Source organism: Salvelinus alpinus, chromosome 1 (genome assembly GCF_045679555.1).
Source record: "Salvelinus alpinus chromosome 1, SLU_Salpinus.1, whole genome shotgun sequence".
In the NCBI taxonomy this organism is placed as follows: Eukaryota; Metazoa; Chordata; class Actinopteri; order Salmoniformes; family Salmonidae; genus Salvelinus; species Salvelinus alpinus.
Window position 1 is genome coordinate 30,986,373 of NC_092086.1, and position 15,336 is coordinate 31,001,708.

A 15,336-nucleotide genomic window follows, 5' to 3' on the forward strand; every position below is an offset into this window, starting at 1 on the left:
ATAGAACAGTGCGTACTGTACACATAACCCTGTCTTACTGTCAAATGTATGGAGAGGATGAACATGAAATAACAATGTTTCTAAAACATTTGACTGTTTGACCTTGAAATGCTACAGTTTAAATGCCATCTCTCTATAGTTCTAATCATATTTCTATTCATTCATTTATGGCCAATAATGTCAAATAGTAAAGACAATATATTTATTTTATTCCCCATTTAAGTCTAAATGCTTATAAATCTAGGCCTATACTATTTCATACTAGGCCTACTTCTTAAAAATAATAATAATCTTAATGATAGAAAATAAAGTTTCTGAACGGTGAAATTCCATTTCGTTCTGTTGTTGGTAGGCAGTTGTGTAACCTGGGAACCATCTGTGCCCGTCGGTCGCTGCAAAAACATTTCAGAGTCGCCGTTTGTCCAAATGTCCAGAAATAGTGAATGTGCACGGCTGGACCCCTAGTCTCCAGCCAGGAGCCAATAAACAAGCCCTCGCCATGCTGACATTCTACATTTCATCTGGAGGCTTGAGGAGTCAAATACATCCCGGACGGGGGCTGCTCTGTCAAATGGCTTCCCACAGCGTCTCCATGCTAGCCAGGCAGGAGAAGCGGCGAGGATAGGGGAGATGGAGGGAAGAGAGTGGAGCAGGGCTGCAGGGAGATAAAACCTGCTGGAATCATAATAGTGTTAAATAGGCTTGGGGATGGGGACTCCATCAATTTAGCGCCAAATGTCATATAGCCATTGTAGCGGTAGTGTGTTGTTGTAATGGGAAAGTAACTGGTGCTTATGGGAGGGAGATGGCTACCTGCGGTGAGGGGAGAATGCCATGTACAGCTTGTTCCTCCGTAGGGGGATTACGGGGCACTCGCCGTATGCGGCTGATACACGGCTGATACCGACCCCGGTGAACCAGGGAAAGAAAGGAGAGAAATGCAACCCAGGGTTTGGGGAATAAAAGGCCAGAGCTACTGCACAGCGAGCAAGAGGCTTCCTTTCCTTTATCTGGCAACCTGTGGTTTCCAGGCGTTTCAAGTCTTTTCACTTCTAGCACGGAACCCTGCCGCGAAACCAGGAAAGAAATACAGAATCGCATTACAAGTTAGCACTGTATGATAATATTAATTTATTTCGGTTTAATAGGCATTAACTTTTCCATTAATTTGCGGTTCTTCCTACAACAACAACGGTCCTTCCTATTTTATTTCGCAAAAAAAATAATTTAGGATTTAAGTAAGAATTTGGAATTCTTTCCTTTCCGCTCACACACACCTGCACCCCTACAAAACATCCGCCCGCAAAACGCAAATTTTGCTCAGAAATCGCACCTAGCAGCAGGTGAGAACGTACTACTCGCAGCGTTTTTGAAAGCCCAGCACCACAGAACGTTAATGGCTAAACAAAATGGTGACCAGGAGGGAACCTGCGGGAGAGCGGTGCGGACCAGAGGAGAGTAGTGAGACCTCCTACCTGGGCGTCGCGTTGCCTCCCCTCCTGGGTCTGCTGCTGGTGCTGGTGCAGGGCGGCCCGCGCCTCCCGCTCCATGGTGCCCACCTCCCGCTGGCGCTGCTGGACCAGATTGTCCCTCTCCGTGCTGTAATGCTGCTGTAGACGCATCCTCTCCTGCTCCTGCCCTGCACGCTGCTCGCACATCTGATTGGACAACAGGAGGTGAGAGGAAGAAGACTACAATCAGCCCCAGCCCTGTCGTCATGACAATTTGTCCATCAATCCACCCATACATCCCTTCCATCCCTCCCCATACTCCAATGCGCCCCGCCGTTGCACAAAGGACAGGACCAAAAAAAAGAGAACGTTTGTCTCTTGCCTCACGACTCCACGACATAATGCAATTCACTTACATCATTATTACCTCACACTGTTTCCATCCCACTATCTCTCGCTCTCTTTCTCCAAATCGGACTCCTGTCGCCCCTCTCCTATCGGCATATAAATGAGCAGTTAGCTTGGGCTGTCTATGCAGAGAGGCTGTGAGGGGTTAGCCATCTGGCTACTAGAGGAGCTACCCTCGCCCCATGCTATGAGTCTCACAGCGTGGGGAAATGGGCTTAGTAAGGGCGATGCCTATCATCATTATACTACGCCCCACTCAGAGGACGTGAGGAGAAGGAAGACAGGAACAAACTTCGGAGGGGAGAAATGTACAAAAAGCGGAGAGGAGATGGAACGTGTCACTTCAACCTGTCATCATATTCATTCAGAGTCCGACAGACTGCCGCAGAAGAATCAAATCATACAATCTCAGTATTTGCGTTCAAATTTGGTTGCCTATCGCCGCTAAATGATCGTAGCTGTACGGGTCTATGCTGACAATGAGAGAGTATTTAGAGGACGAAATAACAAAAAGCTTCCCACAAGCTGACCAACAGAAATGCTGCCCCAACCGACACACTGAGACAGTGAGTCATCGTCTGATGGAATTAACAGAAAACCTAAAAGAAAAAAGAGACGGGGAAAAATACAAAAGAATCCTCCAAAAGAAAGAACCCCTTTACAAACATACCATGCTGTCAGTCAGTTGAGCTAGGCTATCCCAGTGTCTACAGACCGCTCCACTCTACAGCGTTAGCTCTGTTAGCCTAGCGCTGCGGATCTGAGACAAGTCACCTGCTGTGAGGTAAAGCCTGGTGGCGGAGTGCTGAGAACACTAAAGCCCAAGCACCGCCTGTGTCTGCTTTTTCCCAGGCTCCGCGCTCTCTGCTCTCACTCCCCCATGGCGGGGTACCCATGACCCTGTCCCATCCCCGCGGTGTGCTCCCCTGTGAAGGGCCAGCAGGGGCCCTGGGCTGGGGCCCAGCTACAGCTCTGAAGCTAATCCTCCACACATTGTGCTCCCCCGGCACCCTACCTGGGCCTGCCACAGACAGGACAGACACACAGACAGGACAGACACACAGGACAGAGACTAGGCAGTTAGAGAGCACTAGTCCCAGCCCATAGGTTTAGCCCACAGGTTTAGCCCCAAGCTCCAGACACTGCTTACGCTTAGGCTAATGCTATTCTGGTGATGAATGGGTATATCGACAGATTCCTCACTCAGTGAAGGCCACAAAAGACACTTCTATTAGCCACGCAGGATTTCAGGGTTTCCCCACTACTTGTGTTTGGGTAGATTTGCAAACAGGAAGGAAAGGGAGGGATGTCCTACCTGGAGATTCTCTGTGTTTCTGTTATTGCTGTCGCACATCTACATTTGTAAGGAATTAGTCAGTATGTATACATTCTACCAAAACACACACACACTACTAAAACACACACACTATTAAAACACACACACACACACACACACACACACACTACTAAAACACACACACACACTACTAAAACACACACTACTAAACACACACTACTAAACACACAGACTCACACACTTGGGACATAAACAGTAGTTTTCAGAAAGACATCCCGCAGCTCTTTTCTAGAGCAAAATCCTCTTAGACAGTTTACCACAAACACAAAGCATTGTGTGAGACCGGCCTGGCCATCTTCCGTGTTATTGTCATTGGAGATGTTCGGCTTTGCTGGTCCCACAGAGTTAATACATGACATCTGCTCTATAATTCAATTCCATTCACTATGATAGAATTCATTCAGTAATATAATAGAGACCCAATCATATCCAGCAACTGGATTTCACAGTCATGCAGAATCACGCCACAGATCATGATTCATATCTCCACAGCATGTCAGAGTCTGATGGGCTGACTGATAGGCGGCTAATTCCTACGCAACACCACAACAACAGCGTGACACCCGACGACAGGAGAGACAAGTGGGGAAGCGTTGGCTTACTGTTTCGTGTGACCGTCGCGATTTCATTTCAGGGCTTTGGTTTTGAGAGAGAGGGGGGGGGGGGGTTGGAGGTGGGCAGGAAGGCCGAGCTAGATCTGTTTTCAAAAAAGTAACATTACAAAAGGAGGCAGAGGAGGAGAGAGAGAGAGAGAGAGAGGGAGAGAGGGATGATGGAGAAACACAAACATCCTGGTTACGTCACAGGCTTGCTGAAAAAAGGGCTTCTGGGTGCTGAGGCTCTTAAAGGGGCCGGTGTGGCCACGACACAGCAGGAGAGGGCCTGGGAGAACAGATACACAGTGTGTGTCCTGTCACTGAGTGAGTCTAGAGAGAGACGGTGTTACAGCACAGCGTGTGTCCTGTCACTGAGTGAGTCTAGAGAGAGACAGTGTTACAGAACAGCCTGCGTCCTGTCACTGAGTGAGTCTAGAGAGAGACAGTGTTACAGCACAGCCTGCGTCCTGTCACTGAGTGAGTCTAGAGAGAGACGGTGTTCCAGGACAGCGTGTGTCCTGTCACTGAGTGAGTCTAGAGAGAGACAGTGTTACAGAACAGCCTGCGTCCTGTCACTGAGTGAGTCTAGAGAGAGACAGTGTTACAGCACAGCCTGCGTCCTGTCACTGAGTGAGTCTAGAGAGAGACGGTGTTACAGAACAGCCTGTGTCCTGTCACTGAGTGAGTCTAGAGAGATGGTGTTACAGAACAGCCTGTGTCCTGTCACTGAGAGAGTCTAGAGAGAGATGGTGTTACAGCACAGCCTGTGTCCTGTCACTGAGTGAGTCTAGAGAGATGGTGTTACAGAACAGCCTGTGTCCTGTCACTGAGAGAGTCTAGAGAGAGATGGTGTTACAGCACAGCCTGTGTCCTGTCACTGAGTGAGTCTAGAGAGAGATGGTGTTACAGCACAGCCTGTGTCCTGTCACTGAGAGAGTCTAGAGAGAGACAGTGTTACAGAACAGTGTGTGTCCTGTCACTGAGAGAGTCTAGAGAGATGGTGTTACAGAACAGCGTGTGTCCTGTCACTGGGTGAGTCTAGAGAGATGGTGTTACAGCACAGCCTGTGTCCTGTCACTGAGGGGCTCCTGTCATTGAGATGTGCCTGGGTGTAGTGGCACAGTAGAGCTGCTAACAGAGGACTAGGGGGGTGTGACAGGACTGGACAGCCTGAGAATTGGGAAAGAGACAGTGAGGTAACGGGACACTGCTACTGTTGCCCCAGGAGGGTTACTCCAAACCTCAGGGAGGGGGAGGGGGAGTGTGAGAACCGTCTGGCCTCAGCAGGGTGACGAGAAGGGGAGGGAGAACTGTCTGGCCTCAGCAGGGTGAAGAGAAGGGGAGAGGGAGAACTGTCTGGCCTCAGCAGGGTGAAGAGAAGGGGAGAGGGAGAACTGTCTGGCCTCAGCAGGGTGACGAGAAGGGGAGAGGGAGAACTGTCTGGCCTCAGCGGGGTGAAGAGAAGGGGAGAGGGAGAACTGTCTGGCCTCAGCGGGGTGATGAGAAGGGGAGAGGGAGAACTGTCTGGCCTCAGCAGGGTGAAGAGAAGGGGAGAGGGAGAACTGTCTGGCCTCAGCAGGGTGACGAGAAGGGGAGAGGGAGAACTGTCTGGCCTCAGCAGGGTGACGAGAAGGGGAGAGGGAGAACTGTCTGGCCTCAGCAGGGTGACCAGAAGGGGAGAGGGAAGAACTGTCTGGCCTCAGCAGGGTGACGAGAAGGGGAGAGGGAGAACTGTCTGGCCTCAGCAGGGTGACCAGAAGGGGAGAGGGAAGAACTGTCTGGCCTCAGCAGGGTGACGAGAAGGGGAGAGGGAGAACTGTCTGGCCTCAGCAGGGTGACGAGAAGGGGAGAGGGAGAACTGTCTAGCCTCAGCAGGGTGACGAGAAGGGGAGTGTGAGAACTGTCTGGCCTCAGCAGGGTGACCAGAAGGGGAGAGGGAGAACTGTCTGGCCTCAGCAGGGTGACGAGAAGGGGAGAGGGAGAACTGTCTGGCCTCAGCAGGGTGAAGAGAAGGGGAGAGGAAGAACTGTCTGGCCTCAGCAGGGTGACGAGAAGGGGAGAGGGAGAACTGTCTGGCCTCAGCAGGGTGACGAGAAGGGGAGAGGAAGAACTGTCTGGCCTCAGCAGGGTGACCAGAAGGGGAGAGGGAAGAACTGTCTGGCCTCAGCAGGGTGACGAGAAGGGGAGAGGGAGAACTGTCTGGCCTCAGCAGGGTGACCAGAAGGGGAGAGGGAAGAACTGTCTGGCCTCAGCAGGGTGACCAGAAGGGGAGAGGGAAGAACTGTCTGGCCTCAGCAGGGTGACGAGAAGGGGAGAGGGAGAACTGTCTGGCCTCAGCAGGGTGACCAGAAGGGGAGAGGGAAGAACTGTCTGGCCTCAGCAGGGTGACGAGAAGGGGAGAGGGAGAACTGTCTGGCCTCAGCAGGGTGACCAGAAGGGGAGAGGGAGAACTGTCTGGCCTCAGCAGGGTGACGAGAAGGGGAGAGGGAGAACTGTCTGGCCTCAGCAGGGTGACCAGAAGGGGAGAGGGAGAACTGTCTGGCCTCAGCAGGGTGACCAGAAGGGGAGAGGGAGAACTGTCTGGCCTCAGCAGGGTGAAGAGAAGGGAAGAGGGAGAACTGGGTTCTTCACAGTGGGGAGTGTAGAAGTGTGCCCTGTGTGTGTGGACGTGTCAGCGTTTCTGTGTCTATGAGAGTTTCGGTGTGTGGATGCGTTTCCTAGACCTAGACTTTGTCTCATTTGTTGTCACCAAATATTTACATTTACATTTACATTTAAGTCATTTAGCAGACGCTCTTATCCAGAGCGACTTACAAATATCTGAGGAGCAGGACAGATTAGGGGTTTCCGTGGGGTCCAGGGGTTACGACACCATCTATAACAGCCTCATGACCTCCCTACGTCAGTTCAACGTCAAGGAGCAGGGCTGTGAAGGGCCGGCGTGACGTCCTAATGACCTGGAGGTCAGAGGGAAACAACTGCTCTATACATGGAGCCTCTTTTAAAACGCTCACTGATGTGACCTCAGTGGAATGTCCCTTTGTGATTGGCTCAATGGGCAAACTTGACCTGGTGACCCCGAGACACCAATCTCACTACAAGGGAACATGCAATTGCAAAATACACAGACAGACACGAGACTCTTTCTATACGCTCCGTATCTCTCTCCGCTCTTCTGCTCTCTTTATCTCTGAGGTGGACGTCACCGATGAGGGACACCAAATGTGGCATTAGCACAGAGGGCTGATGTAGTGGGACAGAGAGATGTTTCTCTCGCTTTATCGCTGAAGTAAATGACGCCAAATGCTTATAGTATGAAATAGATCCGTAACGATGTGATTGTCAACTGTGTCTTTGCCTTTCTTTCATTTCCTTCCCTTGGTTAGTGTTGATTATCTTCACTTAAATATTGTCAGAACTCTGCTAATTGTCTTTGACACCTTCTGTCACATACTGTTCTCCATTTAAAAGGGATTATGATATTTACATACCGGTAAACATTTTCAGATTCAGCAACACTGACACACAAACAATGGAATATTACAACTAGGATAAAAACCTGCTTTTGACGACAAACACAAACTATTTAATGGTAGGACTGAAACGCAATTGTCACTACAACAATGAGTCCTGTGAAAACACTTTCAGATCTTCAATTGAGCTCCACTTCTGCTCCTCACTTTAACTCCAATTTAATGGGCATTTTATGTGGATTTTAAATAAATAAAAGGAGAATTCACGATACGATTATATTCAAACTTCAATAACCCCTGTATCGAGAGATTATTAGGAAAAGCGCAACCTCAAACCGACGATTCCACCACGGACCAAATCGGAAACGGAAAACCATTACTCTATTCGCCACCAAAACATTGCTCTCATATCCTCCACTCCAAAACATCCTGAGCGATTGCCACGCACCACTAGTCTGTCTGCGTGTGGGGAATGAGAGTTGGGATGGTTATTAGGCGGGAGGTGGAGAGATAGATGTGTTTTTAAAGGGCTCGGGAAATCAATCATGGCTTTGACACGCACTGTAATCACAGATGATACCCTAGTTAGTGACTGGATACAGTGAGAATGAGTGGTCTCTCTAGTGTCACAGATATGAGGTTGGCTCACAACAATACCGAATATTACTCATTGGACAACGTAGCCGACACAAGGGTGATATTAAAAACATGTTTTTACACCAGTTAAACCCCAGGCTACATATACAGTATGCTCTGTAAACATGGAATGGTCTCTCTGTGTCTAGTCGTTTCAACCGATGACACCCCTTGGCATGGTAGGTAACTTCGCAGCTCCAAAGAGGCTAAACTGAACAGCAATTAAGGGGAATGGTGTCTCCAATTCTTCATACAATCCCATCATTTCCACCAGATAATGGACATTCCAGTGGGTTAATTGAATTTCCTCCTCATAAAAGTAGACGTTATATCAGTGAGTTAGATTTCAATAGAAAAGGAAAATGGTTTGGAGATTTCTAATCAGAGGAAACTGATGGGGCTGGATGATAAACTGACGGTATGAGCCGAACACAGATTGAATCAGAGATTTCCATTGGTGGTTTAATAGTTGATTAAGACCATAAATATCTGTTGAATATCATCTGTGTCTTTTGTGATGAGGCAATACAGACGGCTCATGTAGAGGATGATGTCAGAATGTCCCCATATTCAAATACACTGTATTAATCCCAAAATTATAGGAAATGCTTAAAGTTTAAACAAGACATTTTGGGGCAAAAACATAACAGTATCAAGTCTCCCTCTCTCCTCTCTCCCACTGACCTGCTGTTCGTATTTCTGTTTGAGCTCCTCCACTTGGTAGGAGAACTCCTTGGCCTGTTTCTCTCTTAGGGACTTGGAGCGGGTCAGATCCTCCTCCACCTTATCCATCTACAGAAGGAGGCAGAGAAAGATCACTCTGTGATTCTCAATGACAATAGCAACATATGTTACATGCACAGAGAGAGCGAGAGAAATGTATGGAGAAATGAATAAGAGGTTCCTCTGTGACATCCTGGCACAGACAACTGTCCATTTACATAGAAAAGGAGAGATGGGATCTTTCCCAATGACTTATCTATAGACAGGTGAGAGAATGGCACTATGGCAATATGTTGTGATTAATCCTCTTATTATGTGAAAACATCCTTTGAACTGCAGCGACAGTTTCTGTTCCGCATGGTGCTGTGTGTCGTTATATGATACACTCACAATAGGGGAGACAATTTTCTTTAAACGGCATCCAGCGGAGTGCAAGCTTTTAACATGAGCAGTAATCCATTTAGACATATCCCTATCGATACAGTTTAACACTCACAGAAAGAGAGAGAGAGAGAGCGAGAGCGAGCAAGACAGAGAGAAAGACAGAGAGAATGAGAGACAATGCGAGAATGAGAGAGACAGAGGAGACAGAGGAGAGACAGAGGAGAGACAGAGAGAGACAGAGAGATAAAATGAGAGAATGAGAGAGACAGAGGAGAGACAGAGGACAGACAGAGGACAGACAGAGGAGAGACAGAGAGATAAAATGAGAGAATGAGAGAGACAGAGGAGAGACAGAGGAGAGACAGAGGAGAGACAGAGGACAGACTTAAGATGCTTTCATATATTCTTAAAGATAGGGCGAAATGGAGATAGAAAGATATGTAGAAAGATGGATGAGAGAAAAAGAGAGGGGGGGATGCAGAGAAGATTGATGCTCTCTCATGACTTTGATGTGAGACGAGGATAGAGAGAGATGGAAGATCGGGAGTCCAGGGGATCGCTGGGGAGAGGAGGAGGAGAGTAAAAGGAGGGATAAGGATAGGGGGAAGAGGAGGAGTGTGACTGTCCATGGTACTGTCAGTTAGGCCCACTGTATGTCTATTCTATGATATTCCCACCCACACCATGTCAATAAGTTCCATGTTAAAGGCCAACAGTAACATACTAATTAGCGCAGAACATGTCCACTGTTCACAATGTAACACGTGCTCTGTCAATGAAGCCCACACACACTCTGCCCAGAAGTGCTCACTCTCTGTAGTTCTCTCTCACATAGTTTACAGCTAAGTCTGCATTGATTAGTTATCTCTCAATAATCCACAGCCCACATTCTGCCAAGTGTTTAACAGCGGCCCAGTGAAATAGACTAATTACTCCATCACTCCACTGTTTAGAGACGCGTCCTCTGTGACGGCATCTAACATCAATACCACCTGGATCACACAGGGTGAAAGCAGACGCCCACAGGGTGAAAGCACACACACACACACACACACACACACACACACACACACACACACACACACACACACACACACACACACACACACACACACACACACACACACACACACACACACACACACACACACACACACACACACACACACACACACACACACACACACACACACACACACACACACACTCTATAACACAACTGGTCAAAGTCAAGGGCTTTAGTGATAGAACTGAACACTGCAGGATTGTTAACTCAGGCCACTTTAAATTGTTAATTAAAATGATAAGAAATTTGCTGTAAAAAATCACAGAGTGGGATTTCAATTTATGGGAACATAGAATCATTCTTTGGTTTTCTTATATTTTGCCACCTAGCACTCTGTGAAGATAATATAGCTGATCACAAATAGAGGGCCTTAAAAGGAACATGTTTAAACCAGCTGTGAGAGAGCAAGCATGAGAGAGAGGAAGAAAGAGAGAGAGAGAGCATGGACGAGAGAGAGGAAGAAAGAGAGAGAAAGAGAATGAGAGACAGAGGAATCTGTGTGCAGCCAGCATGGCGCCCCTGTGCATCTGTGGCCAGGCTGTCTTCCTAACTCAGAGAAGTGTGTGTGTGTGTGTGTGTGTGTGTGTGTGTGTGTGTGTGTGTGTGTGTGTGTGTGTGTGTGTGTGTGTGTGTGTGAGAGAGAGAGAGAGAGAGACGGGCCTGCAGTCATCGGCATTGTCTTGGTTTGATCACTGTCTGTCATCCAGCCTCCACTCTCTGTGTTGGCGAGATAGGAAAGAGAGGGGACAGGGGAAGTGTGTGAGAGGGCACGCTAGGGTCAGAGACGATGGAAGAGATGTGCATGTGTCTATGTGTATGTAAACTAAACTCCTGGTCTAAAGCTGACGACCAACACCAGCGTGCTGGAGGAGGTCAGAATAAACAGCATCACCACTACTGGTGGTTGGAGCGTTGGGCCAGTAACCGAAAGGTTGATGGATCCAATCCCAGAGCTGACAAGGTAAAAATCTGTCGTTCTGCCCCTGAACAAGGCACTGTTCCCAGGTAGGCCGTCATTGTAAATAAGAATTTGTTCTTAACTGACTTGCCTAGTTAAATAAAGGTTAAATAAAAATAAAAATATTTATATTACAACCCCAACTCTAATTGGACAGGTCGTGTGATCCGGATGCCCAACTCACGCCTCCCGAAACAGATCTGGTACTTCCAGTTGAAGGACAGTCAGCGAGCGCCTGGCAGACAAAGGAAACACTACAAAGACAACATCAAAACAAACCTTCAGAAATTATACATCCCCTCCAACAACTGGAAGGACACTGCACTAAACAGACAACTGGAAGGACACTGCACTAAACAGACAACTGGAAGGACACTGCACTAAACAGACAACTGGAAGGACACTGCACTAAACCTACACCTGGAAGGACACTGCACTAAACAGACAACTGGAAGGACAATGCAAAACGTCCCTTTTTCAGGACCCTGTCTTTCAAAGATAATTCGTAAAAATCCAAATAACTTAACATATCTTCATTGTAAAGGGTTTAATCACTGTTTCCCATGCTTGTTCAATGAACCATAAACAATTAATGAACATGCACCTGTGGAACGGTCGTTAAGACACTAACAGCTTACAGACGGTAGGCAATTAAGGTCACAGTTATGAAAACTTAGGACACTAAAGAGACCTTTCTACTGACTCTGAAAAACAACAAAAGAAAGATGCCCAGGGTCCCTGCTCATCTGCGCGAACATGCCTTAGGCATGCTGCAAGGAGGCATGAGGACTGCAGATGTGGCCAGGGAAATAAATTGCAATGTCCGTACTGTGAGATGCCTATGACAGCGCTACAGGGAGACAGGATGGACAGCTGATCGTCCTCGCAGTGGCAGACCACGTGTAAAAAAACCTGCACAGGATCGGTATATCCCAACATCACACCTGCGGGACAGGTACAGGATGGCAACAGCAACTGCCTGAGTTACACCAGGAACGCACAATCCCTCCATCAGTGCTCAGACTGTCCGCAATAGGCTGAGAGAGGCTGGACTGAGGGCTTGTAGGCCTGTTGTAAGGCAGGTCCTCACCAGACATCACCGGCAACAATGTTGCCTATGGGCACAAACCCACCGTTGCTGGACCAGACAGGACTGGCAAAAAGTGCTCTTCACTGACGAGTCACGGTTTTGTCTCACCAGGGGTAATGGTCGGATTCGCGTTTATCGTCGAAGGAATGAGCGTTACACCGAGGCCTTTACTCTGGAGCGGGATCAATTTGGAGGTGGAGGGTCCGTCATGGTCTGGGGCGGTGTGTCACAGCATCATCGGACTGAGCTTGCTGTCATTGCAGACAATCTCAACGCTGTGCGTTACAGGGAAGACATCCTCCTCCCTCATGTGGTACCCTTCCTGCAGGCTCATCCTGACATGACCCTCCAGCATGACAATGCCACCAACCATACTGCTCATTCTGTGCGTGATTTCCTGCAAGACAGGAATGTGCCAGCGAAGAGCCCGGATCTCAATCCCATTGAGCATGTCTGGGACCTGTTGGATCGGAGGGTGAGGGCTAGGGCCGTTCCCCCCAGAAATGTCCGGGAACTTGCAGGTGCCTTGGTGGAAGAGTGGGGTAACATCTCACAGCAAGAACTGGTAAATCTGGTACAGTCCATGAGGAGGAGACGCACTGCAGTACCTAATGCAGCTGGTGGCCACACCAGATACTGACTGTTACTTTTGATTTTGACCCCCCCCCCCCCCTTTGTTCAGGGACATGTTATTCCATTTCTGTTAGTCACATGTCTGTGGAACTTGTTCAGTTTATGTCTCAGTTGTTGAATCTTGTTATGTTCATACAAATATTTACACATGTTAGGTTTGCTGAAAATAAACACAGTTGACAGTGAGGACGTTTCTTTTTTTGCTGAGTTTAGGATTATCAGTATGTTACCTGTGGTTTCATGTAGTATTATCAGTATGTTACCTGTAGTTTCATGTAGTATTATCATCATGTTACCTGTGGTTTCATGTAGTATTATCAGTATGTTACCTGTAGTTTCATGTAGTATTATCATCATGTTACCTGTGGTTTCATGTAGTATTATCAGTATGTTACCTGTAGTTTCATGTAGTATGATCAGTATGTCACCTGTAGTTTCATGTAGTATTATCATCATGTTACCTGTAGTTTCATGTAGTATTATCATCATGTTACCTGTGGTTTCATGTAGTATTATCAGTACGTTACCTGTAGTTTCATGTAGTATTATCATCATGTTACCTGTGGTTTCATGTAGTATTATCAGTATGTTACCTGTAGTTTCATGTAGTATTATCATCATGTTACCTGTGGTTTCATGTAGTATTATCAGTATGTTACCTGTAGTTTCATGTAGTATTATCAGCATGTTACCTGTAGTTTCATGTAGTATTATCAGTATGTCACCTGTAGTTTCATGTAGTATTATCATCATGTTACCTGTAGTTTCATGTAGTATTATCATCATGTTACCTGTGGTTTCATGTAGTATTATCAGTATGTTACCTGTAGTTTCATGTAGTATTATCAGCATGTTACCTGTAGTTTCATGTAGTGTTATCAGCATGTTACCTGTAGTTTCATGTAGTATTATCAGCATGTTACCTGTAGTTTCATGTAGTATTATCAGCATGTTACCTGTAGTTTCATGTAGTATTATCAGCATGTTACCTGTAGTTTCATGTAGTATTATCAGCATGTTACCTGTAGTTTCATGTAGTATTATCAGCATGTTACCTGTAGTTTCATGTAGTATTATCAGTATGTCACCTGTAGTTTCATGTAGTATTATCATCATGTTACCTGTAGTTTCATGTAGTATTATCAGTATGTTACCTGTAGTTTCATGTAGTATGTTACCTGTAGTTTCATGTAGTATTATCAGTATGTCACCTGTAGTTTCATGTAGTATTATCAGTATGTTACCTGTAGTTTCATGTAGTATTATCAGTATGTTACCTGTAGTTTCATGTAGTATTATCATCATGTTACCTGTAGTTTCATGTAGTATGTTACCTGTAGTTTCATGTAGTATTATCAGTATGTTACCTGTGGTTTCATGTAGTATTATCAGTATGTTACCTGTGGTTTCATGTAGTATTATCAGTATGTTACCTGTGGTTTCATGTAGTATTATCAGTATGTTACCTGTGGTTTCATGTAGTATTATCAGTATGTTACCTGTAGTTTCATGTAGTATTATCGGTATGTTACCTGTAGTTTCATGTTAGCGTAGGTCTTCTCTGAGCTGATCTCTACTTGCTTCTTAAAGTGTTCCAGAGCATTCTCCGCCTGCTGGGTCTGCTGCCGCTGACACTCCCTCTCACGTCCCAGCTGCTCCTCCTTCTCCCTGAAACACATACACACATTAACACATACACAAGCAGACCACCATAGTCCCTGTGCCCAAGGAAGCGAATGTAACCTGCCTAAATGATTACCGCCCCGTGGCACTCACGTCAGTAGCCATGAAGTGCTTTGAAAGGCTGGTCATGGCTCACATCAACAGCATCCTCCCGGACACCCTAGACCCACTCCAATTCACATACCGCCCCAACAGTTCCACAGATGACGCAATCTCAATCACACTCCACACTGCCCTTTCTCACCTGGACAAAAGGAACACCTATGTGAGAATGCTATTCATTGACTACAGCTCAGCGTTCAACACGACAGTGCCCACGAAGCTCATCACTAAGCTAAGGACTCTAAAAACCTCCCTCTGCAACTGGATCCTGGACTTCCTGACGGGCCACCCCCAGGTTGGTAAGAGTAGGCAACAACACATCTGCCATGCTGATCTTTAACACTGGGGCCCCTCAGGGGTGTGTACCTAGTCCCCTCCTGTATTCCCTGATCACCCACGACTGCGTGGCCAAACACGACTCCAACACCATCATTAAGTTTGCTGACGACACAACAGTGGTAGGCCTCATCACCAACAACGATGAGACAGCCTATAGGGAGTTCAGAGAACTGGCAGGACAACAACCTCCCCCTCAATGTGAGCAAGACAAAGGAGCTGATCATGGATTACAGGAAAAGGCGGACCGAACAGGCCCCCATTAACATCGACGGGGCTGCAGTGGAGCGGGTCGAGAGTTTCAAGTTCCTTGGTGTCCACATCACCAACAAACTATCATGGTCCAAACATACCAAGACAGTCGTGAAGAGGGCACGACAAAACCTTTTCCCCCTCAGGAGACTGAAAAGATTTGGCATGGGTTCCCAGATTCTCAAAAG

The 15,336-nt window shown here is 47.1% G+C and overlaps 1 protein-coding gene across 4 annotated transcripts in view; it reads right to left on the reverse strand.

The window, feature by feature from the left end:
* cep112 (centrosomal protein 112) overlaps nucleotides 1–15,336 on the reverse strand; it is a 223,418-nt gene that overhangs the window by 127,458 nt on the left and 80,624 nt on the right. For all 4 annotated transcript variants that reach the window (XR_011674562.1, XM_071396422.1, XM_071396432.1 and 1 more), the window contains exons 18-20: nucleotides 14,308–14,443; nucleotides 8,606–8,713; nucleotides 1,476–1,658 (exon numbers count right to left, since the gene is read on the reverse strand). Coding sequence is in view for 3 of the 4 variants with exons in the window: in XM_071396422.1 (XP_071252523.1) it covers nucleotides 1,476–1,658; nucleotides 8,606–8,713; nucleotides 14,308–14,443 (427 nt within the window). In the remaining variant the exon portion in view is untranslated. The remainder of the gene's footprint in view (nucleotides 1–1,475; nucleotides 1,659–8,605; nucleotides 8,714–14,307; nucleotides 14,444–15,336) is intronic.